The following is a 25,843-nucleotide window of genomic DNA, read 5'->3' on the forward strand; positions in this document are numbered from 1 at the left end:
TATTCAAAAAACATATTATATAATTGTTAGATTTGTCTAGAAATTAAGTTGACAAGTTGGAAATTTCATATTAGTTGGTGGCCAATTTATTGGAAATTTCATCTTGGTTGGTGGCCAAACTTTGAACATGTGAATTTCATATTTGGTGGCTAACTTGTACACATTGGAAAATTCTTTGGTAAGTGGCCAAACTTTGAACATATTGTTCTTAAAACTCAACTATAAATAGGCCTAAGTATTTCCATTAGAAATCATCCCAAAAACAAGTTCTCTCTTCCTCTTGTATTCTTCATTCTCCTACTTTGGGAATTCTAAAGAATTCAATTTGTTGTAATATTGACGATATAGTGAAGTTATCATCCGGTGTGGTGCCCGAGGAGTAGACGATATTCTCGTCGAACCTCGTAAATTTGGTGTGTTCTCTCCTTTATTGTTTTTATTCGGTTCTTTTTCATTGTGTTTCAATATTCAATAGTTTGACAGGTTTATCCGCTGTGCAACATTTGGTGGTTTTAATCTTGACATTTTATGTCAATTTTAAAACTACATTCGTGTGGGAAATAACCCGTTTTCCCCAACAATTGGCATCAGAGCTTCGGTTGAGGTTATCCTGGTGGTTCCGTTGTTGAAAAGATACAGTTCGTGATATTGAATATTTTTCGTTAGAATTAAAATGCCAAAATATGGATCAGTTGAGACATCAAGCTCTTCATCTGGACCGGTGAGGAGGGTGATGTCAAATGCAAATTTCTCGGTGCAGTTGTTTGATGGATCCGGTCATTTTGGCATGTGGCAAGGCGATGTGTTAGACGCTTTATTCCAACAAGGTCTAGACATCGCCATTGAGGAAGAAAAGCCCGAATATATGGAGGAGAAAGAATGAGGAACAATCAATCGTTTGGCGTGCAGCACGATTCGAACTTGTCTTTCCAGGGAGCAGAAGTATGGCTACAAGAACGAGACTTCTGCAAATAAGATGTGGAAAGTTTTAGAGGAAAAATTCCTGAAGAAAAGCTCTCAGAATCGTCATCACATGAAGAAAAGATTGTTCAGATTTGATTATCAACCAGGCACCAGTATGAATGAACACATCACTGCATTCAATGAGCTAGTGGAAGACTTATTGGGCATGGATAAAACCTTCAAAGATGAAGATTTGGATTTGATGTTGTTGTCATCTCTTCCAGATGAATTTGAGCACCTTGAGACAACGTTACTTCATGGTAAGGATAATGATACCCTTAAAGATATAACTGCTGCTTTGTATAGTTATGAACTCAGGAAGAAAACCAAGAAGGAGAGCAAGTACGAAGCAGCGGAGGCCATGGTGGCAAGAGGTCACTCAAAAAGTCAAAAGCCAAAGTGGAGAGGGAGATCAAAGTCGAAGTCCAGACTGAGAAAAGATGAATGTGTCTTTTTTCATGAGAAAGGCCATTTGAAGAAAGATTGTCCGAAGCTGAAGAAGAAAGGAAAAGCTGCTCCAGATACATGTGTTGCAGAGCATGATTCACATGACTCTGACATATCATTGGTTGCTTCATCAAGAACATTCAATTCCGATGAGTGGATATTAGATTCAGATTGCACCTATCATATGTCCCCTAATCGGGAGTGGTTATCCAATTTAGTGGAACTAAATGCAGGAGTTGTTTATATGGGCAATGACAATGCCTGTAAAACTGTTGGGATAGGTTCAATTCGATTGAAGAATCAAGATGGATAAACCAGAATTCTGACAGATGTCTGATACGTGCCCAGTTTGAAGAAAAATCTCATCTCGTTGGGAGCCTTGGAATCCAAAGGCTCAGTAGTCACTATGAGAGATGGAGTTTTAAAAGTCACATATGGCGCACTTGTGATGATGAAGGGCATTAGGAAAAATAATTTGTATTACTACCAAGGTAGTACAATTATTGGAGCAGTTGCAGCAGCTTCCGGAGGTGATGATTTGGACGTAACCCAGTTGTGGCATATGCAGTTGGGACATTGCTGGAGAGAAATCCTTGCAAATTCTGGCAAAGAAAGGATTGTTGAAAGGTGTAAAGGCTTGCAAATTGAACTTTTGCGAGCATTGTGTTATAGGAAAGCAGAAGAGAGTGAAGTTTGGCACCATTATACATAATACAAAAGGTATTGTAGATTATATTCACTCAGATGTATGGGGTCTTTCAAAGACATCGTCTTTGGGAGGAAACCATTATTTTGTAACTTTTGTAGATGACTTTTCCAGAAGAGTTTGGGTGTATCCGATGAAGTCTAAAGATGAAGTGCTTCAAATTTTCCTGAAATGGAAAAATATGATCGAGAACCAAACTGGTAGAAAGATCAAATGTCTTAGGACGGACAATGGAGGGGAATATAAAAGTGACCGATTCTTTGACGTTTGCCATGAGTATGGTATTGTTCGACACTTCACTGTTAGACATACACCACAACAGAATGGGGTGACAGAGCGTATGAATCGAACACTATTAGAGAAAGTTCGATGTATGTTGTCTAATGCTGGGTTAGGCAAGATATTTTAGGCTGAGGCTGTGACATATGCTGGCCATCTCATCAATCGTCTACCGTCATCAGCGATAGGAGGAAAAACATCATTGGAGGTATGGTCTGGAAAACCTGCTACTGATTATGATTCCTTACATGTATTTGGATCCACTGCTTATTATCATGTGAAGGAATCCAAGCTTGATCCGAGAGCAAAGAAGGCTCTCTTTATGGGAATCACCCATGGAGTGAAGCGATTCCGCCTTTGGTGTTTAGACACCAAGAAGATAATTTGTAGCAGAGATGTTACCTATGATGAATCTGCCCTAGTAAAGAAGGTAACAAGTGAAGCTGTCCAGAGAAGTAGTACTCCGCAGCAGGTGGAGCATACTCCAAAACATGTGGAGTTTTAGCAGACGATGATCCCAGAAGTTGATGCAGCTGATTCTTCAACTCCAATAGAAGAATCAGAAAATGAAGATGTTCAAACCCAAGAAACATTGGAGACACCAGAACCACTTGCAGTTACAAGGCCAATGAGAGAAATTCGTAGACTTGCTCGATTTGTTGATATGGTGGCCTATGCTCTTCCAGTTGTTGATGATGATATCCCTATCACTTACCAAGAAACAATACAAAGCTTGGAAATTGATAAGTGGAAAAGTTCCATGGATGAAGAAATGCAATCTCTCCAAAAGAATAACACTTAGTAACTGGCACAATTACCGAAAGGTAAAAGAGCCATTGGATGCAAGTGGGTATTTGTAAAGAAAGATGGATCTCATAGCAAGAAAGATGTTCGCTACAAGGCACGGTTGGTAGCTAAAGGCTACGCTCAAAAGGAGGGAATCGACTATAATGAAGTATTTTCCCCTGTTGTGAAGCATTTCTCCATTAGAATATTGTTGGCCATGATAGCACAGTTGGATTTGGAGCTAGCTCAACTTGATGTAAAGGCGGTTTTCTTGCACGGTGATTTAGAAGAGGAGATCTATATGACTCAGCCAGAAGGATACAAAGATGGTGGTTGTGAGAAATGGGTTTGTAAGCTGAACAAATCGCTATATGGATTGAAGTAATCTCCGAGGCAGTGGTACAAGCGATTTGATAGCTTTATGAGGAGGCAAAAGTATACAAGAAGCAAATATGATCATTGTGTGTATTTGCAAAAGCTCAAAGATGGATCTTTCATTTATCTTCTCTTGTACATTGATGATATGTTGATCGCTTCGAAGAGTCAAATTGAGATAGACAAATTAAAGGCTCAGTTGAATCAAGAGTTTGAGATGAAAGATCTAGGTGAGGCCAAGAAGATTCTTGGTATGGAGATAAGCAGAGATAGACAGAGAGTGAAGCTTTGTTTAACACAGAAGTAGTATATGTTTTGGCATGAATGAAAATACCAAACATGTAAGTATCCCATTGGCTTCTCATTTGAAACTTAGTTCTCAATTATCTCCTAAAACTAACGAAGAACGAGTGTATATGGCAAAAGTTCCATATGCTAATGCAGTTGGGAGCTTGATGTATGCAATGGTGTGCACACGTCCTGACATTTCACAAGCAGTTAGAGTTGTGAGCAGGTACATGCATGATCTTGGAGAATGACATTGGCAAGCTGTGAAATGAATTCTACGGTATCTCCAACAAACCGTGGATGTTGGTTTATTTTTTGAACAGGATGAAACACTTTGTCAGTGTGTGGTTGGATATGTTGATTCCTATTATGCTGGTGATTTGGATAAGCGTCGATCAACTACTGGTATTTGTTTACTCTTGCTAAAGCCCAATAAGTTGGAAGTCTACATTGCAATCTACGGTGGCCTTGTCTACTACAGAGGCATAATATATGGCAGTTTCAAAGGCTGTAAAGGAAGCAATTTGGCTTAACGGGTTGATGGAAGACTTGGGAGTTGTTCAAAGTCACATTAGTCTTTATTGTGGCAGTCAGAGCTCTATTCACTTAACGAAAAATCAAGTCTACCATTCAAGGACTAAGCATATCGACGTGAGGTATCACTTTGTGCAGGAGATCTTTGAAGAAGGAAAGATTCTACTTCAGAAAATTACGACATCAGAAAATCATGCAGATATGATGACCAAGGTGGTAACAGTAATCAAGTTAAATCATTGCTTGAACTTGATTAACATCCTGAAAGTATGAACACCTTCGGGTGTGTGGCGCTTGTGAGCGCAATTAGAGGCACTACAAATTTTAGGAGTTGAAGAAGTTGAGTAGGCTTGGTAATTTCAAGCCAAGGTGGAGATTTGTTAGATTTGTCTAGAAATTAAGTTGACAAGTTGGAAATTTCATCTTGGTTGATGGCCAACTTATTGGAAATTTTATCTTGGTTGGTGGCCAAACTTTGAACATGTGAATTTCATATTTGGTGGCTAACTTGTACACATTGGAAAATTATTTGGTAGGTGGCAAAACTTTGAACATATTGTTCTTAAAACTCAACTATAAATAGGCCTAAGTATTTCCATTAGAAATCATCTCAAAAAAAAGTTCTCTCTTCCTCTTGTATTCTTCATTCCCACTTTGGGAATTCTAAAGAATTCCATTTGTTGTAATATTGGCGATATAGTGAAGTTATCGTCCGATGTGGTGCCCGAGGAGTAGATGATATTCTCGTCGAACCTCGTAAATTTGGTGTGTTCTATCCTTTATTGTTTTTATTCGGTTCTTTTCCATTGTGTTTCAATATTCAATAGTTTGACAGGTTTATCCGTTGTGCAACCTTTGGTGGTTTTAATCTTGACATTTTAGGTCAATTTTAAAACTACGTTCGTGTGAGAAATAACTCGTTTTCCCCAACAATAATATCTTAACACAAATAAAAATCGAGTGAGATTGCAACAATATATATGTATTTTTTTAGTAAGATAGAATTCACTGATTTTATTAAAATTATAAAATTATCTAAATTATAATGAAAATTTACAATTACAGTCGTAAACTAAATGTATGATAAGTATATTTTTCTATAATTATTAATACAAAAAACTAACCATCGAAAAGCACATAAAAGATCATACAAAGAAAAATGTTAAAAAAATACTAAAACAAGGTAATTATCTCTATTAAATCAATTACAAATGAATATATATGAAATAAAAAAATTAATTCTAATTACTCAATAAAAAGATTAAAAAATTATATCTTAATAATTAAAAAGTTTAACATCTAATCGATATGAAATATTCTTTTTATTGGCCTCTTTAAATACTTAAATAAATGTTTTAAATTTACTTCAATTAAGTGATAAAAGTTAAAGTATCCACATGCTTGGTGTCACGATTCATGTTTACGTATATTTTGCAACACTTACTATGTGATTATATCTTTTTCAACAAATCAATTATTATTCAAAAAACTAAAATATTAAACTTATTAAATAGTTTCAATGATAACAAATATAATTCTTCCTAATTTTTTTAAATTCGAACAATTATACCTATGAAATATATATACATTATTAATATATTAAAAAAATCATCACCTAATATACTCATCACACAACGAGTTACTCAAAATCTAAATTAAGTTATATCTTTACCGTTATTGTAAATTCTATTTTAAAAAAAATAATTTTAAATTATTTTTGAATATTTTTACATTATTTCCCTAAAAGGCCTATCACAACGTCCATATCCCCGTTGTGAGATTTGATGATGTGAAAAATCCAAACCGCACGACAGGACACAGGATTTGGTGGAACAAAGTGTCAATTTTGTAGGTAGAAAGGAAGGGCAATTCAGTCGTTTCATCTCTTTCCATCTCATTGAATTTGAAATGATATTAGTACGGAGTAGACTGTCTGTCTTGAAGGACAAATACAGCAATTTTTAGGCATCGGGTAATGGAATGTTTTTGTCCCGCTCTGCAATTTTATCTTTTAATTAATTCCTTAGGCCTTACTTTGTTTTCTTATTCCAGTCAGCACCCTCTTACATTTCATGTTTTCTTGTTTCTGTCACAAAGTTTATTATTTATAAAATTTTCCATAAAAAAATTAAGTTTCAGTCACAAAGTTTATTTGAAAAACAAAAATATTTAAATAAATCAATTCAATTACCTCAAAATTAATTTTTTATTCAAGTTAGATTTTACTCACCTCCTTTTATATGCATCGACTTTTTTTAAAAATTGTTTAGAGTGAACATGATGAAATAATAATTTAAATATTAAAGTGGGTCGGAAAAAAATAAGTACTAACGAAGGACAATACATATAATTCAAGGGTTAAATCTACAACAAAGACAAATAAATTTGTAAATGTAGATGTGATATAATTTGATGAAATTTTTTAAAATAAAACTCATTAATATAAGGTAAAAAAAATGATAAAAATAAGTTGAAGTTGAAAATTTTATCAAGAGTGTAACTTTGTAGGTAAACAATTTTCAGTTATAATTTAACATATTATAAATTTATATAATTTTTTTAATTTGAACATGATAATATTTTAAGTTGAAAATCATATCAAATTAACCTTAAGAGTTTGTTTATTTGGCTGTAATTGGTTTTCTGGAAAATGAATTACTGAAATTTGAATTTTGAAAAATGAATTATATTTCTGGAAAACGTTTTCCGGAAAATGTTTTTCGTAAAATGAATTATATTTTTCTGAAAAATATTTGGAAAACGTTTACGATGTTTAGAAGATGTTGTTTAAACATTTTTTCCACTAGTTGATGAGTTTTTTCAAAATTATTTATTACAAATATTAAATACAATAAATAATATTATTTATCATAAAGCTTAATATTATTATTTTTAAAATATTAAAATAATTTATTTATTATTAAATATAATTTTATAATTTTATTAATAAAAATATTAATATTGATATATTTTATTGAAATAAAAATATTATAAATTATATTATTTATTTATTAAAGTAATAGTATTATATTATATTTTAAAAATATTAATTAGTATATTTTAAATATATTTATTAAAATATTATTAGATTATTATATTAATATTAAATAATATTATTCATTATTAAATATATAAATAATTTATTATATATTATTAAAATAAAAATATAATAACTTATATTATTATAATATAATTGATTATTTTATTATAATATTAAAAAAATAATATTATATTATTAGAAATATTAATAAATATATTTTAAATATTTTAATAATTAATATTTTGATTAAAATGATATTAAAATATTTTATTAATATTAAATTCATAAAATAAAATTATTTTGAGTATTTATTCTTTGAATTGAAAAATTCAGAAAATGACTTACGGAAAATCAGACCGTAATTCATTTTTCCAGAAAACAAAAAGGAAATTCTGTTGATCATAAAAATGTTTTACATTGACCAATTAGTTTTCCTCCAACTAAACACTGAAAAACATTTTTCGAAAAAAGAATTACTTAAAACAAACACGAAAAAATATTTTCTAAAAAACGAATTACGTGAAATAAACACTAAATTTCGAAGAAAACTAATTCTGTAATTCATTTTACGACAAAACCCTAAATTAAATTATGATATACAAAACTGACCTATAATTGAAAACTATTATTAAGTCGAGGCACGATGTGCAAATTCCAAGAAAACAAAGCACTAAAGAGTAAAGTATCTTTGCGTGCGCGCCAGTTAGAGAAGAAGACAACAGTAAACTCACTGAGTCTGACACAGTTTGAAGAAAGGCGAGAGGAAGGAGACTCTCCAAGCTCAAACAAAATCGGCATTTGTCTAAAAGTCGGTGGCAAGCTAGGGTTCCGAAGGAGAAACTAAAAATGGAGAAAGGAGGGGAAGAGCATGAGTATTCATATTCGTATTACAGGAGACAAGAAAGCATTGCATTGGTAGTCATTATAGTGCTTGCTTCAGTGGCTGTTGCTTCGCTTTTAGTGGCTTTTAGTTACTATTGTTATATTCGTAACAAGGTCCTCTCTAAGCGCTCCAAATCTCAATCTACTAGTAAGTGTTTCTTTTCTCGCTGATCCCATGGCTGCATAATATGTTTTCTATATTTGATTCATCTTGTTCAGTTTCTTATGATATGGTAAGTTGATTTTACGTTTTTGACAATAGTTTTATTTTAAAGTGCTTTTGACAATAGTTATTTTGGGTGTCTGGGTACCTGAGATTATGATAGTCTGAAGTAAGGGAAAAAGGATTTAAATTGCGTTTGGGTCGCATTTTCGGATGCGTCATGTTTATTGCGATTGCGCAATAGAGTGTGCGATTGTGGGTATTGCTATTGTGAAATAACAGTTTCGACTATACGATTACTGCTATATGACAGCCACAATTCTGGTAGCGAACTTATAAAATTTTAGTGGTGAACTTATAAAATTTTAGGGACAAAAACATATTATCAATAGAAAATATCTAAAATATATAAGAATTTGAAATTTTCTAGGATCCTGAATAAGTAACCATCAAAAGAGTTAAAATTGTTGCTTTAATTGTTGCCTTTTATGTAACTTTTGGGCTTTTGTCACTGAAGGACTTGATTCTAAGGACAAAGCTTGCAATGCCGATCTTGAAGTCGCTATGGATGACGGGCTTCACGTCTTTACTTTTAAGCAGTTACATTCAGCTACTGGTGGTTTCAGCAAGTCTAATGTGGTTGGCCATGGTGGATTCGGGTCTGTATACAGGGGAGTGCTTGGTAATGGCAGGAAAGTTGCTGTCAAGTTAATGGATCAGGAAGGAAAGCAGGGGGAAGAAGAATTTGAAATGGAGGTCCACTATGAATATCATTCTTATTTCTCTTTTCCAAGATTCTGATCTGTATTTCAAATGTGCCATGCACATGCTAACCAATCATCGATACATGATTCTGTTTACCTCATTCTTTACATTTCTGCTGGAAAAAAATGTATAATAAGAGTTGACAAAGATGTGATCTCCTTTGCATTAACTTTCCTTTTACTTCTGGTTTAGTTTAGATTAGGGATGTAATTTTTGGGGTGAGTTTATATTTGACTGAATGATCCTACCTGATTGTAGGTGGAGCTTCTGAGACGGCTACGTTCTCCATATTTGCTGGCTTTGATTGGTTATTGCTCAGATAGTAGTCGTAAATTGCTTGTTTACGAGTTTATGGCGAATGGTGGTCTGCAGGAACATCTGTATCCCATTAGTGGTAAGTAAGCAGTAACCTTTGCTTAATAAAATTTTGATGTGCATAAGCTGTAATTGAGCTTTTTTATTCGAACCAAAACTTATCATCTAGAATATTGAACCAGGGATTGATGTAGGAGAACGGTATTCATAGCAACTGATTTACTGGTTTCATGCTGCAGGTTCTAACAATATAAACTTAAAACTGGACTGGGAAACCCGGTTGAGAATAGCTCTGGAAGCTGCTAAGGGATTGGAATATCTACATGAACATGTTAGCCCTCCTGTGATTCACAGAGATCTTAAGAGCAGTAACATCCTTTTGGACAAAAAATTTCATGCCAAAGTTTCTGATTTTGGATTAGCCAAGCTTGGACCAGACAAAGCTGGTGGACATGTTTCAACTCGAGTATTGGGCACCCAGGGATATGTTGCTCCTGAGTATGAAATAACAAACAATTGCTAAGTTAATACTTACACAGTTTTGTTATCAAATTATAACTGCCCCATTTGACGTTGCGTTTGGTTGCCACGATGTGCAGATATGCTTTAACTGGACATCTAACTACGAAATCGGATGTGTATAGTTATGGTGTTGTTCTTTTGGAGTTGCTTACAGGCCGAGTACCGGTTGATTTGAAGAGACCTCCTGGGGAAGCTGTTCTTGTATCATGGGTGAGTTTCATTTCCTTTTTTCTTGATCTAAATCCTGTTCAAACTCGTAATTGTTTCATCTTTTTTCTCTTCTAGTTATGTCTTTTACTAGTAAATCCTTGCATCTGTGTCGGTTGCTATTCTTCAAGTTTTTGTCTCCTGTTCGTGGTGCAGGCTTTACCACAGTTAACAGATAGGGAAAAGGCTGTCGGGATAATGGATCCGGCACTGGAAGGTCAATACTCGATGAAAGAAGTTATTCAGGTTGCAGCCATCAGTGCAATGTGTGTGCAACCAGAAGCTGACTATAGACCATTGATAGCAGATGTTGTGCAGTCACTGGTTCCACTGGTGAAAACTCACCGCTCAGCGGCCAAGGTCGGTATTAGCTGAAGCTTCCATTACTGCAAAGTTTCCTCAATCCATTCCGCCAAGTAGGTTTATCTAGAATAATCAAAACCAAAATGCCAATGCCCTTAGCTGAACTTAGAGTTGTAGCTCAGACAACTGCTCAGGGATGAAAAGGTCTAGATTGCTAGAATATTATTTGCCCATGTGGGTAGATAGCCCCTACCAAAGATGTCTACTATTTGTTTGATCAACAATATTACTAATCAATTGAAGTTAAGAGGTAACAAGAACAATAATTTGCTGGGGTTGGTTAAGTAAATAGGAAACGATCATTGGAATATGAGATTTTCATCTATTCAGAATATGAAAATCACATAACAAATACACCACCAAAAGATAAAATGTGGAAACTATCATTCGTACGCCGATGAACCACTAGTACTTCAAGACCCCAATTTAACACGCAATGCATATAACATGAAAAGTACAAGTCCAATCTTGATATGCATGTATATCTTGATACGTAGAAAATATTTTTAACTCAAAAGTTATAAATGTTTGCATACCATAGCAGATCAAGATTTTAATAGATAAATATATTTTAAGGTAAATTATGTGTTTAGTATCTAAATTATTAATTTTGGTCCGTTTTAGTACATAAACTTTTATTTTTTTTCAAAATCATACCTAAAGTTTAGTTTTTATTTCATTTTAGTACACCAATTCAAAATTTAACATTATTTTTTTTAAAATTAAAAGTTTAATTATTAAAACGGACCAAAATTGATAGTTTATGTACTAAACACGTTAAGTTTTTAATAGTGGGGGTACTAAAATGAAATAATAACTAAACACTAGGTATGATTTTAAAAAAATTGAAAGTTTATGTATTAAAACGGAAAAAAATGATAGTTTAAATATTAAATGCGTAGTTTGCCTTATATTTTACTTTAATAGGATATTCAAACTTTAGAGGTGAATTTGACATTAAAAAAAGATAAATTATACATTTATTATCTAAACTTTCAGTTTTGATACGTTTTAATACTTAAACTTTTAATTTTTTCAAAATCATATATAATATTTAGTTTTTATTTCATTTTAGTGCTCCACTGTTAAAAATTTAATACGTTTAATACCTAAACTATCAATTGTTTTAGTACCTAAACTCTCAATTGTTTTCAAAACTTTACATTAAATTTTGATCAAGGGTATTAAAATGAAATAAAAATTAAATTTTAAGTATGGTTTTGATAAAATTAAAAGTTTAGTTATTAAAACGGATTAAAACTGATAATTTAGGTACTAAACTCGTAATTTACCCTTAAAAAATTACCAACATAAAAAAAAACACAAACCCGATGTGATTGAACCCGAAGCTATGGGTATCCTTCATGATTTTTTTTTTTTTTGAAATAAGGGTATCCTTCATGATTTGACCGTTTGATAACGGAGACGTTGAACATATGTTGAGATCGCTTCACAGTTCTTTCTCTTCTCCAGAGATCTCTCTCCGTCGCATTCTCATCTCAATATTTCGAATTTTCAGCTGCTAAAAAATGGCGGCTGTCGCCGTTCACCAGTTCGTTCAGTGCATCACTTGCCATGCTTGGAGTCCCGATCAATCCAGTACCTTCTAATGCTTTTTTTTTCTTTCTTTCTTTTGAATTTCGAAATTCCGTTCCGTCTCTTCATCTTTATGTTTTGTTTGGTTGCCGTGAACGTGTAGGACATAAAAAGAAAATAAATTCATTTTTTGCGTTTAAGATTGGTGTGATGTTATATTTGTCATGAAAATGTAAAATTGAACTACAAAATGAAATTAATGGTTCGATTTTACTGTTTCTTTACATTTTAGTTTCTCATCCTACATGGATCCCTTTTTTTTCTTTTGAAGCTTATATTAATACATGTTTTAGAACTAAAGATTTGGTCCTTATTATTCTAAATTGCTCTATATTATGTTTTCTGTGAATTATTTTTCTACATATTTAATTTGTGTTTTTCCTGCCTGCAGTGATAGCATTTTGCCCAAATAATAATGAGGTTCACATTTACAAATTGCTGCAAGACAAGTGGGAGAAACTTCATGTTCTTCAGAAGGTACTTTATTCAAAAAATTTCTTATAAACCACTAAGATATGATTTACTCCAATTATATATGCAGTATGTCTGAACTCATCTCTGGAAGTTCTTTGAAATTTCATTTTGTAATTATGTTACGTGGTACTTTTGTGACACCTCTTAAATTTCACATTGAATATGGCTAGAACCTAGGCTGAAACCACTTTTGGGTGAAGAAAAAAAATACTTTTTGAAAAGGAAAAGACAAGATGATATGCCGGTTCTTGTCTGAAATCTGAGTACTTCTTACTAAGTAAATAGAAGTACTGCTGCAGCATGGCAGACTGATTTAGATTTGGATTTCAACTTATGGTATGTTATCAGCCCACGTTTATACCACTTTTGCCTTTAACTGAAAGCGAAATATTCAGTGCATGAAAACCAGGATTAGGAACCCTAAATTGTATTGATATTCAATAATACTTTTGAATTCTTGACATATGCCTATGCTAGAATTGTTGGATATGCCTTGAACAAGTTAGTAGACAAGGAACACTAAGTTAAAATGGAAACACTTTAAACTAAAGCTTTCCTGTTGAGAACCATACTAAACCATGAGAAGCTCAACAGTCTAAAATCTTACAAAGAATCCACTCTCTTCATATTGAAGAAAATAAGCTTGTTCAGTCTTCTTTGTTCATTTGAAAGGAAATTCTATCTACCTTCATGTTTGGTTGCTGAATTTTCTTAGAAAATCAAAATTTATCTAGGTGTTGAAGTGACTACATTCATGAATAATGATTTATTTCTTTGTTAAGTTTTGCTTTTCTATGTTTTCTTTTTATCAGTGTGATGTTTCTTATGTCTTTCCACAGCATGATCAACTTGTTTCTGGGATAGACTGGAGCGGGACGTCAAACAGAATTGTTTCTGTATCTCATGATCGGAATTCGTGAGTAATTATCTTTTTTTAAAACACACACACAAACATGTGCAAATGAAAATTTTGGAGCTTGGACCATCCTCTTTCTCTTTCTGTGTGCCTTGACAAACACATGTAAACAGTGCCTACATGATCGTCGCGATTGTCTTTTTTTTTTTCATTTCTCTATAGCACTGTTATTGTGTTCTTTGTCTTCTGAGATTTGTGATCCCATTTGAAGATTTGTTTGGAACCAAGAAGGACCAGAGTGGGTACCAACTCTTGTCATTCTTAGGCTCAATCGTGCTGCACTTTGTGTTCAGTGGAGCCCCAAAGGTACATAAACATAATTTCGCCTGACATTATTGGGTATTCTTCACTTCTTTGTACTGTGCAATAAATTACCTTAATACACAGATTGGAACTTTCTTGGGTCTATTTATTCGGGTTTTTTTCTTCTTTCCCACAGTTACTAATAACAAAGCATGGCACCGTTGTTCTACAATTTGGCACATGCATATTACTTCAGGATTCACTGTTCTAGCAGCTTATTCACTGATGATTCTGCTTAAGCTTATAAAATAAAATAACATTTTTTTATAGAAAAAATAAAATAACATTTGACTTATGGAAATATAAATTATGTTGTGGACTAGGACTTCAGAATATCAGCTGGATTATTTGATAAGAAAAAAATTCCTTACGAAGTCAACAGCACTTGTTTTTGTGCTCCTATTTTGATAATTCTTATATGTCCATGTTCTTATGACGTTGAGGTCTGTTTTAGGAATACCACTGGCAACTGTAGATCCTTTCCATCTGCGGGTGAATTCCAAACATCGTGACGATCTCTTTTCTGCTCATTTTTTTTATCTACAATTGATGCTATATTCTCGTCTGCTTTGCTGTTTGTAGGTGGGTAAGCAAAGTAATCAGGAAAAAACATAATTCCTCTGTCACAGGTGTTTCTTGGCATCCTAATAATGTGCGTGTTTCCCACTTCACTGCATTTTGGATAAGTTTTTTTTTTTACAATTCTTAGTGTAGTTATATGGTCGCCTTTTTATTTAACTTTATTCTATGATGTGGAAAGTTGTCTTATGATAGGATTCATCCATCTTCATGTATTAGGGGGTATAGTTTGACTGTATTACATTGAGAAAAAAGAATTAAGGGAGTAGAATTTAGAAAAGTTAAAGATGTTTGTGTAGAAAGCAGCTGAGATACGCATTTAGTAAATAATAGTTTAGGAAGAAAAGAAACCTAGTAGGACTCTAGTGTGTAACACACATCTTATTTTAACAGGTTGTGTTTTTCTTGTTCTGAATAAGAAAATTAAGAGAAAACCTCTTTTTCCTTGAAATCTCACAGTTTGACATGAGCACATTAGCTTAATTTTCAATGGTTAAAAAGCCCCATCTCAATTCCCAAAACTATCTCTTTCTAGCAGATTAATAAATCTCGGTTAATTATGTATGTGTACATGTTTTCTTATATATTTATAAGTAGGATACTCTACATCAGACTATAGCTATAAATGGGTGAGCATAAACATATTTTGGGGAAACCTTTTAAGTGAAAAATGGACATGCTAGTTGTCATATTTTGAGAGTTGTGTTTGTCTTCACCTGCAGAACATCATAGCGTCATACCTATTCCATTTGGAAAATTTGCTTTAGATGCTTTTGAATTCATCTCTTATATTCTGTTTCATTAACTGGTATATGATGTATATTTTGGAAGAGAACAGCAAGTCTTATTGTCCATTTTGAAATTCTTTTTGGTACAGATTCTACTTGCTACAACATCCACAGATGGTAAATGCCGAGTATTTTCTACATTTATCAAAGGTGTTGATACAAGGTATGTCAAACACTGTTGTCTGGAGGCTAGCATTATTACTGTTTGGGGCACATTGGCATAATTTTTCCTTTTTAAATTTCCCAGGGAATCAAAAACAGGCTCTTCTTCAGATCCAAAGTTTGGAGAGGTACCATTCATGCCCCCACTTTAGCAGTAAATATTTAATGGTTGCATTTGATATGGAGGAAAAAAGTGGTGTTGCGACTTTTATTTATTAATCGTATATTTCCATGTCCACTGTTGTTGTAAACTCTACCAATAATTTAACCTAATAAAATCTTGAAAGATGAATATGGGTAATAGGCTAGAATTTTTCTTATTTCCATGTTAGTGATGCACCAAATTGAAAAATGTGCAATTAACTGCTGATTGCCGAAAGGGAAAATCATCTTTAATCAGTTGAGCCTCAGTGATTAGGAGGCGCAATTCCATGTGCAATCTATTTGTTTTTTTTTTTCATGTATCGACCTTGAAACTGGATAGCACTTATTGATGAATGATCTGAATTTTACATTTTTTCAGTTTTATAATATACTGGTTTACAGAATGACAAGGTAATTTCCTAGGAAAGCAGCCTTATTTTATGGTTTTCAATTGTCAAAATTCCAATTCCAATTAGAAAGGAAACATTATGCCAGTACAGCCATATAGATTTTTTTTTTTGGTTTTAATTCTGTATGCTCTAGTGGGCCTTCTCTTTACCCAGGGAATGATATTTTTATAAACCTTGTAATAATGGAAAATGTTGCAAAACATTCATCTAGTGACCAAGTGAATCTTGGTAAAGTCTGTATGATGTCAAAATTTTCATTAGTAGCAACAAATATAATCTTAAATTATGCTATACAGCCACACATTGTTGTATCCTAAGGTGCCTCTTGTTTTAAAAATTGTAGTTTTTATAAAGACTATCGGAACACTGATATCCTGAAAAGGCTGAACAAGTTGGAATTGCAATTTGTTTTCATTTGATGGGTTAATTGACATGTTGAAGTTAATTCTTAATAATTTCCATTGCGTCAAAAGTAGTAGAGGCATGGAAGGATAACTTCTATATTTTGTTTAATCAATTGGTCCAAGTGTTTAACATAAAGGAAGAATGCTGAATTGTTTTTCTTTTTATGTATGCGAGTTTCTTGAAATGTGGAATTGAATCATTTAATTACCCAAATTGTTCATGCCTCAGATGGACCCATGAATATTTATATTGACTACTTTATATTTGCTTAATTGACTTGCTAAATTCTTATTTATTCCTTTACTTTAGTTGATCTCAGGGTTCTGCAGTTTCATTAACCTTTTTTCAATGCAAAGAAGAACTAACATTTTCTTTTTCTTCCTCGACACTTACTCAACAGCAAATACTTCAGCTTGATCTGTCATCGTCATGGGCATTTGGGGTGAACTGGTCACCAAGTGGAAATACTTTGGCTTATGTAGGTAAGAAATATTTCTATCTAATTTTCATTTCCAAAGATAAAGTTAGTAGCATGGTATTAACTTAGAGAACCATGTTTCTCCCCTTATCCTCTTAAACAACCAATTTTGCATTTTGACTTGGTTAATTGTTTGTTTAGTTTCTAGTTTAGGGAAATTTTGTTGGGAAGTAATCCAAATTTACATTTAATTTTTGGTTGGTCAATAGAAGCCATTGCATGAAACCTCTAAACTACGTTGGTTGTGCCTAAATTTTAATACTTCATCAATCACCCCCAGCTACCTTTTTAGGGGAACATTTGTTTTGTGTCTTAGAGCTGCTTGTAAAAGTTTCCTTAACCTCTATTTATCTATTTACAGGTCATAATTCTATGATTTACTTTGTTGATGATGTTGGTCCTTCTCCATTGGCCCAGAATGTTGCAGTCCGTTATTTGCCACTTCGTGATGTGGGTCAGCGTTCACTCTAGTTAACTGCTTTTGTTTCCCTCTATTTTGGGCTTAATCATAAACATTATTTCTAATCTTGATTTTAATGTAATATCATAAATTTCCATCAGGTCCTCTTTGTTTCTGAGAAAATGGTCATAGGTGTGGGATTTGATTGCAATCCAATGGTTTTTGCAGCAGATAAATCAGGATTATGGTATATAAGATTCATTGTCATTGTAATTTTCTACTTGCTTCATTATATCAATAAGGTTTTTGGTCTTGTTTTCTAGGAGCTTTATCAGATTCTTAGGTGAAAGGAAAGAATCTTCATCAGGTCCAAAATCTGGTTCTCAGGTATTTGTATCATAAGACTATTAGCCATTCTGATTCTGTAAGTGCGGCTTTTATGGGCTCTTTTTGGGTAGTAAGCTCAGCAGGTTGTCTACTCACTTGAGTGAATCGTGCAATGCTTGATACGGAATAAAAATATCTTTTGACAGACAGCATTTCTTGAAGTCTGCATGAATTAATATCATTTGAACACTATTTACCACTGCATTTACGTCTGTCACAATTTTTATATCCAGCCATGTCTTTTAGTTATTCCTCAATCCCCAATATAGCTGTTTTCATTCTTATTTTTTTCAGAACTGTTGTTTCTTGGCACTGAAAATAAGAAAAGAAGCTCACTGCAAGTACCATTTTGTCATAATGGTGCCTTATCCTCCCAAGAATGTGGGGAAAAGTTTTAAGCCTTGGATTGGAGCCAAATCATTTTAAATTTACCTTTTCATTTCCTTCAGTCATGGAAGGAAGGGAAGGGTGTTACAGAAGTTGTGGAAAATGATGGCGAAAATGGTTGGGTGGTTTTGTAATAGTTAGGGAAAGCATGGAGAGACGTTTGGATTCCATTATTTGAAACATTTTTATAGCTTTATGAGAATGGAGGTGTCAATTGTTTATAGATTTCATTTCTGTCTGAAACTCACTGGTAATTTAACGGTCCTTATGAATAATGTTGGGTTGAACTTTGCATTTTGTCATTTCTTTCCAGATTTCTGAAGCATTTGGCAAGTTATACGGTCAATCAAGGCAAGGATTGAGCAATGATACGGTTGAACCTTCTAAGATTCAAGGAGCTGCTCATGACAACTGCATCAAGTAGTTCTCTGCCCATTTTGTTGTTATTGAATATGATATGGTTTTTCTCTGAAAGAATCCTAGGCTGCTTATTTGACCACTTAGTTCTGAATATAGAGTGGATAATTGTTGCAAAGAAGTTCCTTTCCCCCCCCCCCTAAAGAATAAAGCTTAATGTTGTACATTTTATCTTGTTAAAACTGCAGTTGTATTGAACTCCTAAAACAAAAAGGTCCGAAAACAAAGCGCTTCAGCACGTCAGGTGAGTTTCGCTGCTTTTTCTATTTAGAAACTGCTAACTTTCAGGACTAGAATCAATCTCAGTTGAGGGGTTTTGGACTCGCATTTCTCATTATTCCGCTATTCGAATATTTCAGGAATGGACGGAAAAGTGGTAATTTGGGATCTGGACAACCAGCATGATCTTAGGGAGTATCTGTAAGAAGTGCTTGGTGATTTTTTTCCTTCTTTTTCACTTTTGGTCAGGTAACAGAATGACAATAATAGTGAAGCGTGTGGTATATATATACATATATATATATATGTGTGTGATTCTGTAATCTTGGAGAAAATGAAACTTATAATACATTATTAGGTTTATTTTTATGTTTGATTTAGTGCAGCGGAATATTAGCTGAGAGCTCTAATGCATATTATGTTCGTGCTTTTCTACAATTTTTGTTTGTGGACTGTATTCCAATTACTACAAATCCATGTCCAAGAATCTACACTTTACAGTACCAAAAGAAAAACAAAAACTTAACTTTTTACAACTTTCCATTATTTTAACCTTCTAAATTTCTTTCCATTTCACCAATCCCAAACTCATTTTGGTCTCTCTAAGATCGCAAATTAGTGAATCATATTCTTTAACATTTTAGCAATGGTTCAAAAGTAGACAAGAAGAAGAAAGGCTTTCATAAGCAGTAAAAAAGAACCTTGATTTCATAATTTAATGTACTGGTAATATTTCCAGGCATGAATACAACAACAGAATCTCATAATTATAATTGCATGGCCACGGGCCATTCAAAAATCAATCTTGACCCATGTTTAATACTGCTCACAACCTATACCATATCATAATTGAATGCCATATCATATACTGTATCTCAACCGACAACATATCCAGAACAAGCACTATGAATTGTGTGTTCTTCAGACATAATTTTATCATAATATACGGCTGTCATTTCTTGGTTCCGAACTGGCCTCCGGTGTAAGTCTGTCCAAAGGACCAACTGGAAGGAGCAACGTTGAAAGAAACAACACTGTGACCATTACTGGTTGTGACGATGAAAGAGAGGCTCTGACCATTAAGGTAAGAATTGCTTTGCCAGTTCTGGCCCCAGTTCCTGGACATTTTTTGCCATCTGGTCTTTGAACCTTTAATGGCCACCGAATGTACATCACCTGCACCTCCAACGTTGGTGATCAGCACCAAATTGAAGTAAGAATGTCCATTAATTGTGAACCTTATACCCCCACTTCTCCTACACTTCAACCTGAGAAAAATAAACAAAAGAAATATTTTAAATTGCAAGGGTGTCGGTGGAAACAGGAAAATGGGTTTTCGAAATATATTTTGTTTTCGGGTAAATTATATTTTTCATCACTTAATTATCTTTTCACTCTTATTTTGGTCATATAAATTTAATATTTTTTAGTTTAATGAGTAAACTTTCAAATTATTCATGCTTTGGTCATTCCCTGATGTCATGCATTATTTTAATATTATTTTTATTATGGTATTATATACTTTGTCAACATTTGATGCCAAATATATTTTCAAATAAAATATTTTCAAACGCCAAATCATATCCCAAAATACAAACTCTAGTACATACACATTGGTGGGATGTTAGGGTTTGGAAGTTACTATTTTAGAGTTTAGGGGTTGCAATTTGGAATTTGGGTGATGCGATTTGAGGCTTGAGTAGTGTGATTTAGAGTTTGTAATTAACGGTCTAAATAATGTGATTTAGGATATGGATGCAATTTAGAGTTTAGGGATTAAAATTTAAGATTTTTAGATGTTATTTAGGGTTGAGGTTTGAAAATTAGGGTTTAAAGTTTAGGTATATGGTTTGAGATTTGATTTGGGATTTGGTTTTTTTTTATATTTTAATTCTGTGGTAGAGATAATAATAGAATATGACACATCATTAAACAAATTAATAAAATAAGTCAGAGTGATTAAAATAGAAGTAGTTTGAAAGTCTAGTTATTAAATTGAAAAGTTTTAATTTTTAGTGACTAAAATAGGAGTAAGAAGATAGTTGAGTGATGAGTAGGTGTAGTTTACCCTTTTTTATGTAACTTACAGGGACAATACCAGCTCTACATTGGGCAATGTGTTCGAAAATAGGTTGCAAGAGGTCGAAGTGGTGATTATGAGGGTCACACTAGCCTCCCGGAGGGCAGAAGTTAGTGGTGGTGACGACAATGGAGCCGAGCAGGCACCATTGAGGGTCAGTCACACACTTGAGCTCATAGCATGCACCATAACTCAACCCATTGTCGAACAAGGCAGTGCTCAAGGCTGTCGTGTTAATACCATAACCTTGGCTAATTAGGTTCCCGTATCCACAAGCTCTCCACCTACAGCAGATACTAAGAATCAATAAGAAGAAATGTATATGTATATCAGGGCCGACTCTGGGATTTTTTTTTGGCCCGGGGCGAAATAAAAGAAATGAGCCCCTATTTATGTTCTTTATTTATTTGCCCGGGATGAAATAAAAGAAATGGACCCCTATTTATTTCTTTATTTAGCGACAAGTAAGTGTTGTTTGTCTGAATCAATTGTTTAACGGAGCATTGTTACTGCAAAATCTTGTAGTTCTAAATTAATAGGCACTATGGAAAATATTATGGGCCCTGGGCAGGCACCCGACCCTAATGTGTATGTGTATGCGCATACACATACGCATACGCATATGCATATATATACGCATACGCATACTATTGTATATGTATATGTATATGTATATGTATATGTATATGTATGTTACGGAATACGTCTATCAGATAGAGCAAAATCGCAATTGATAATTTGAAAAAATAAAAATGAAGATAAATAAGACATAAATTTTACGTGAAAAACCTCTAAATAATATAGGGTAAAAACCACAAGCAACGATAGAAGAATTTCACTATGAGAAAATATGAATTATAACTTCTCTCGATCTACTAAGGAGAAAACAATGACAATTCTCTCTTAATAAAAATGAGAAAACAACTCCCAAGAAAACTCTCTAAATTCTCTAGTATTGGGAGAAAGTTAGAATGATTTGGGATGGTTTTAAACCTAAATGGGTTATGGTATTTATAGTTGAAGCTTAAGGACTAATCTTATAAATACCCTAAAATATAGGGACTAAATGTGCATTTTTACCATCCATGAATTTCAACAATTTCTGTCAATTTTCAACAATGCTTTTGGTGGCCAAGTTGGGCACCGAATTCACTAGATGTAATTGTTGACTTTCAACAATCTCCCACTTGAAGATTTGATTGGAACAATCATATCTTCATACCATTCTTTCTACCTCGTACCATCATGTTGCTTACGTCTCTGACAGGACACAAGAGGATCGACACCAAATAAATTTATCGGCATTGATCGCATTCGTCATGAAATCTACTATGTTGTTTTTGGTATGGATCTTTTGCATATCTACCGTCCCTTCTTCCACCTTTTCATGAATGAAATGGTACTGAACTCGTATGTGCTTTGTCCTTGAATGAAATGATGGATTCCTTGCTAGATGCAAGGCGCTTTGAATGGCACAAAACAGAGAGATATACTCTTGATTGTGCCCAAGCTCTTCCAATATCTTTAACCAAATTGATTCTTTACTGGCTTGTGTAGCTGTTACATATTCTCTCTGTTGTGGATGTACCCACAACTGACTGCAATTTTGAAACCCAACTTACAGCTCCACCAGTAACTTTGAACACATATCCTGTAGTAGATTTGATTTTATCCAAATCCCCTACACAGTCAGAATCGAGATACCCATTGATAAGTAAGTTTGATCATTCGTAACATAATGCAATATTTGAGGTCCCCTTGATGTATCTCAAGATCCTCTTTACTGTATTCCAATGCTCTTTGTCTGGATTCGCCATGTACCGACTAACCACTCCCACTGCTTGTGCAATGTGTGGTCTTGTGCATATCATATCGAACATTAAACTTCCCACTGCCGATGCATACGATACTCGAGACATCTCCATCATATCTTGTTCACTGCTATGACTCATACTGGAGGATAATTTGAAGTTAATAGGAAGATGGGTTGAAATTGGTTTACAATCTTGCATGTTGAATCGTGACAAGATCTTCTTTAAGTAATTCTTTTGTGAAAACCAAATCTTCATATTACTTCTATCTCGGTGAATTTGCATCCCTAGAATCTTGTTTACTGATCCCAAGTCCTTCATTTCAAATTCCCTAGCCAATTGTGCCTTCAATTCTTCAATATGATCTTTGTTGGGTCCTACAACCAACATGTCATCCACATACAACAACAATATAACAAAATCGTTATCACCAAACCTCTTGAAATAAGCACAAGGGTATGCATTAAGTCTGTTGTATCCAAGACACATAATAAAGGAATCAAATCTCTTATACCAACACCTCAACGTCTACTTTAGACCGTACATAAATTTTTTCAACCTGCAAACCAAGTTCTTCTTTTCTTTTTCTTCAAAACCTTCAGGCTGGAGCATATAAATCTCTTCTTCAAGATTTCCATGAAGAAAAGCTTTTTTTAACATCTAGCTGCTCTAGATGTAAATTCAATGTAGCACACATTGCCAAGACTACTCAAACTGTTGTTAGTCGAACCACAGGAAAAAAGATTTCATTGAAATCAATACCTTCTTTTTGAGCATATCCTTTGACCACCAGTCTTGCACGATACCTCTCCACTTGATCGTCACCATTTCACTTGATTTTATAGACCCATGTGTTACCAATTGGCTTCATTCCTTGTAGTAGTGGCACAAGGTCCCATGTATTATTTTTATGAAGGGCTTCAGTTTCTTCTTGCATTGCCATCATCCACAGTGAAACATCTGAGCTGTTTATTACCTCCTGGTATGTTGATGGCTCATCGTTCTCTATTTAAAGGCAGTATACAATATTTTCTTCTATAACATAATTCGAGTGCCAATTGGGACATCTTCACACACGATCTGATTGACGAGTTGTTGGAGCTTCAGAACACTCTGGTTCTTGTTCATCATGTGCTGGTTTTGCTTCAGAAGAATCTCCTTGTTCAACCTCCTTTCCATATGTATCTGTGTAGTCTCTGACTTTTCAGCGTTATTATCTTTTTCTTTTCTTTGTAGTTTATCTTTTACAAAGATAACATCCCTGCTGATGATCACTTTACAGGCAGTGGGATCCCACAAGCGATACCCCTTTACTCCATCAGCATACCCCAAGAATTTGCATTTCCTGGATTTTTTTTGATCATATATCTCCTTAGCTGTCTTTTACTCCTCAATGCTTGACAATACTTCATCTCCTCAGGATGGCCATCATCTTCAATTTCTACAATGAGAAATTTCTCCCATTGAACTTTTCAATATCAAATTTCGTTGCCATAGCTTCTAATACGGATAGCTCCCACTATTTCACTATCGTGAATAGTTCTCTAGAACCTTCAAAGAATAGGTAATACATTCTTACTTTCTTATGTTAGAGGATTCACCTTTTGGTGGCAACCACAAAGACAATAAGTAGATATTACACACTCAAATCTAGCTCTGATGCCAATTGTTGCGGAATACAGCTATCAGATAGAGCAAAATCGCAACTGATCATTTGAGAAAATAATAATAAAGATAAAGAAGACACAAATTTTATGTGGAAAACTCCTAAATAATATAGGGTAAAAACCACGGGCAACAGTAGAAGAATTTCACTATGAGAAAATAGGAATTACAACTTCTCTCGATCTAACAAGGAGAAAACAATAACATTTCTCTCTTGATAAAAAGGAGAAAACAACTCTCAAGAAAACTCTCTAAATTCTCTAGTATTGGGAGAAAACTAGAATGATTTGGGATGATTTTGAAGCTAAATGAGTTAGAGTATTTATAGTTGAAGCTAAATGAGTTAGAGTATTTATAGTTGAAGCTTAAGGACTACTCTTGTACATATCCTAAAGTACAGGAACTAAATGTGCATTTTTATCATCCATGAATTTCAACAATTTCTGCCAATTTTCAACAATGCTTTCGGTGGCCAAGTTGGGCACCGAATTCACTAGCTGTAATTGTTGACTTTCAACAATGTATATGTATATGTATATGATGATTTTGGATTGTGAGAAGTACCCATTGTGCCAGAAGCATCACCACCTCCATAGAAAGTGGCATGAGCGTTGATCCATGGTCCAAGGGTTCCATGAAAAAAGTTGAGTGAGAGTAATACAGCTACAAGAAAGTATCCCCAATGCCCCATCGTCCTGAATACGAAAAACATACTACATGAACAAATATATATATATATATATTTAACTTAAAGTTTATCACTAATGGAGCAGTGGAAGAGGAACCTTGAGAAAAAGTTTTTGTGGAACAGAAGAGGGTGTTTGAACTCATAAATAGAGTGCAACAGTAATGTCTTTAATGTAAAATTTTCAGTTTTGCAGAACTTACTCAATTTAACTTGCGGTCGTTGTTTAGTGTCAACTTCACAAGTGACTGAACACAACTTGAGGACATTGGGACCAAGCAACAGCGATAGTGGTTTTGCAAGGCTCGAACCGCGTGGGTTTGTTGTGGGACAAGCAGCCGCGAATCCTTATGTGGGATCTAAGTGAATATGGCTCACATTTTATGCTAACAATATTGGGTGAAATGATGCCGGAGACCAGACCAGAACTGGCTTCATGTAAGAGTGAAAAAAATTAATTCCTGTGAACATCTATTTGGGGCCAATAATGGTGAAATATGAACTTTTATTTGATCTCGGGAAGAAGAAATTCAATTCTGGCTCAATAAGCAAGCAAAGGACGCTTCTTTTCCAAGTCATTTTACCATAACTACACAAAGGTCAAATAATCCTTTTTCCCCCCATTTTGCATAGGGTTTTTTTAGTGTCCTGTTAGCATAAACATGACCAAATTTATATGGTCTAACATTAATATCTAATTGAATTCAATGAGCGGTCTATGATAAAAGGAAATATTGTTCTTTTTAGAGATTTTGAATTCGAGCAACAAAATCTACAAGGTGTGTGTATTGTCAATAACTAAAAATGATTATAAACATATATTATCTTATAATCACATCCTATTTTATTCAAAATAAAAACATTAATATCAAATTATGTCACGTAATTAATTTTTTTAAAAG

At 33.8% G+C, this 25,843-nt stretch overlaps 2 protein-coding genes and 1 pseudogene across 2 annotated transcripts; 2 read left to right on the top strand and 1 right to left on the bottom strand.

The window, feature by feature from the left end:
- The first annotated feature begins 8,127 nt into the window (after positions 1-8,127).
- LOC120185588 (probable serine/threonine-protein kinase PBL7) lies at positions 8,128-10,758 on the top strand. Its single transcript, XM_039189764.1, has 6 exons — positions 8,128-8,448; positions 8,981-9,219; positions 9,487-9,622; positions 9,783-10,041; positions 10,143-10,275; positions 10,429-10,758. Exons 1-6 carry the CDS (start codon positions 8,265-8,267, stop codon positions 10,645-10,647), a joined length of 1,170 nt encoding a protein of 389 aa, XP_039045695.1. The 5' UTR covers positions 8,128-8,264; the 3' UTR covers positions 10,648-10,758.
- A 1,281-nt stretch (positions 10,759-12,039) lies between these two features.
- LOC120185701 (actin-related protein 2/3 complex subunit 1A-like) lies at positions 12,040-19,135 on the top strand. The gene is made up of 14 exons (XM_039189854.1): positions 12,040-12,234; positions 12,623-12,708; positions 13,545-13,621; positions 13,833-13,927; positions 14,491-14,576; positions 15,381-15,454; positions 15,539-15,581; positions 16,813-16,894; positions 17,252-17,340; positions 17,452-17,537; positions 17,614-17,677; positions 18,378-18,484; positions 18,670-18,725; positions 18,841-19,135. The coding sequence occupies exons 1-14, from the start codon at positions 12,165-12,167 to the stop codon at positions 18,903-18,905; spliced, it is 1,080 nt and encodes a 359-aa protein (XP_039045785.1). The 5' UTR covers positions 12,040-12,164; the 3' UTR covers positions 18,906-19,135.
- A 297-nt stretch (positions 19,136-19,432) lies between these two features.
- LOC120185702 lies at positions 19,433-24,947 on the bottom strand (annotated as a pseudogene).
- Positions 24,948-25,843: the final 896 nt, after the last annotated feature.

This window comes from Hibiscus syriacus, unplaced genomic scaffold (assembly GCF_006381635.1).
Source record: "Hibiscus syriacus cultivar Baekdansim isolate YM2019G1 unplaced genomic scaffold, ASM638163v2 tig00113124_pilon, whole genome shotgun sequence".
Classification (NCBI taxonomy): Eukaryota; Viridiplantae; Streptophyta; class Magnoliopsida; order Malvales; family Malvaceae; genus Hibiscus; species Hibiscus syriacus.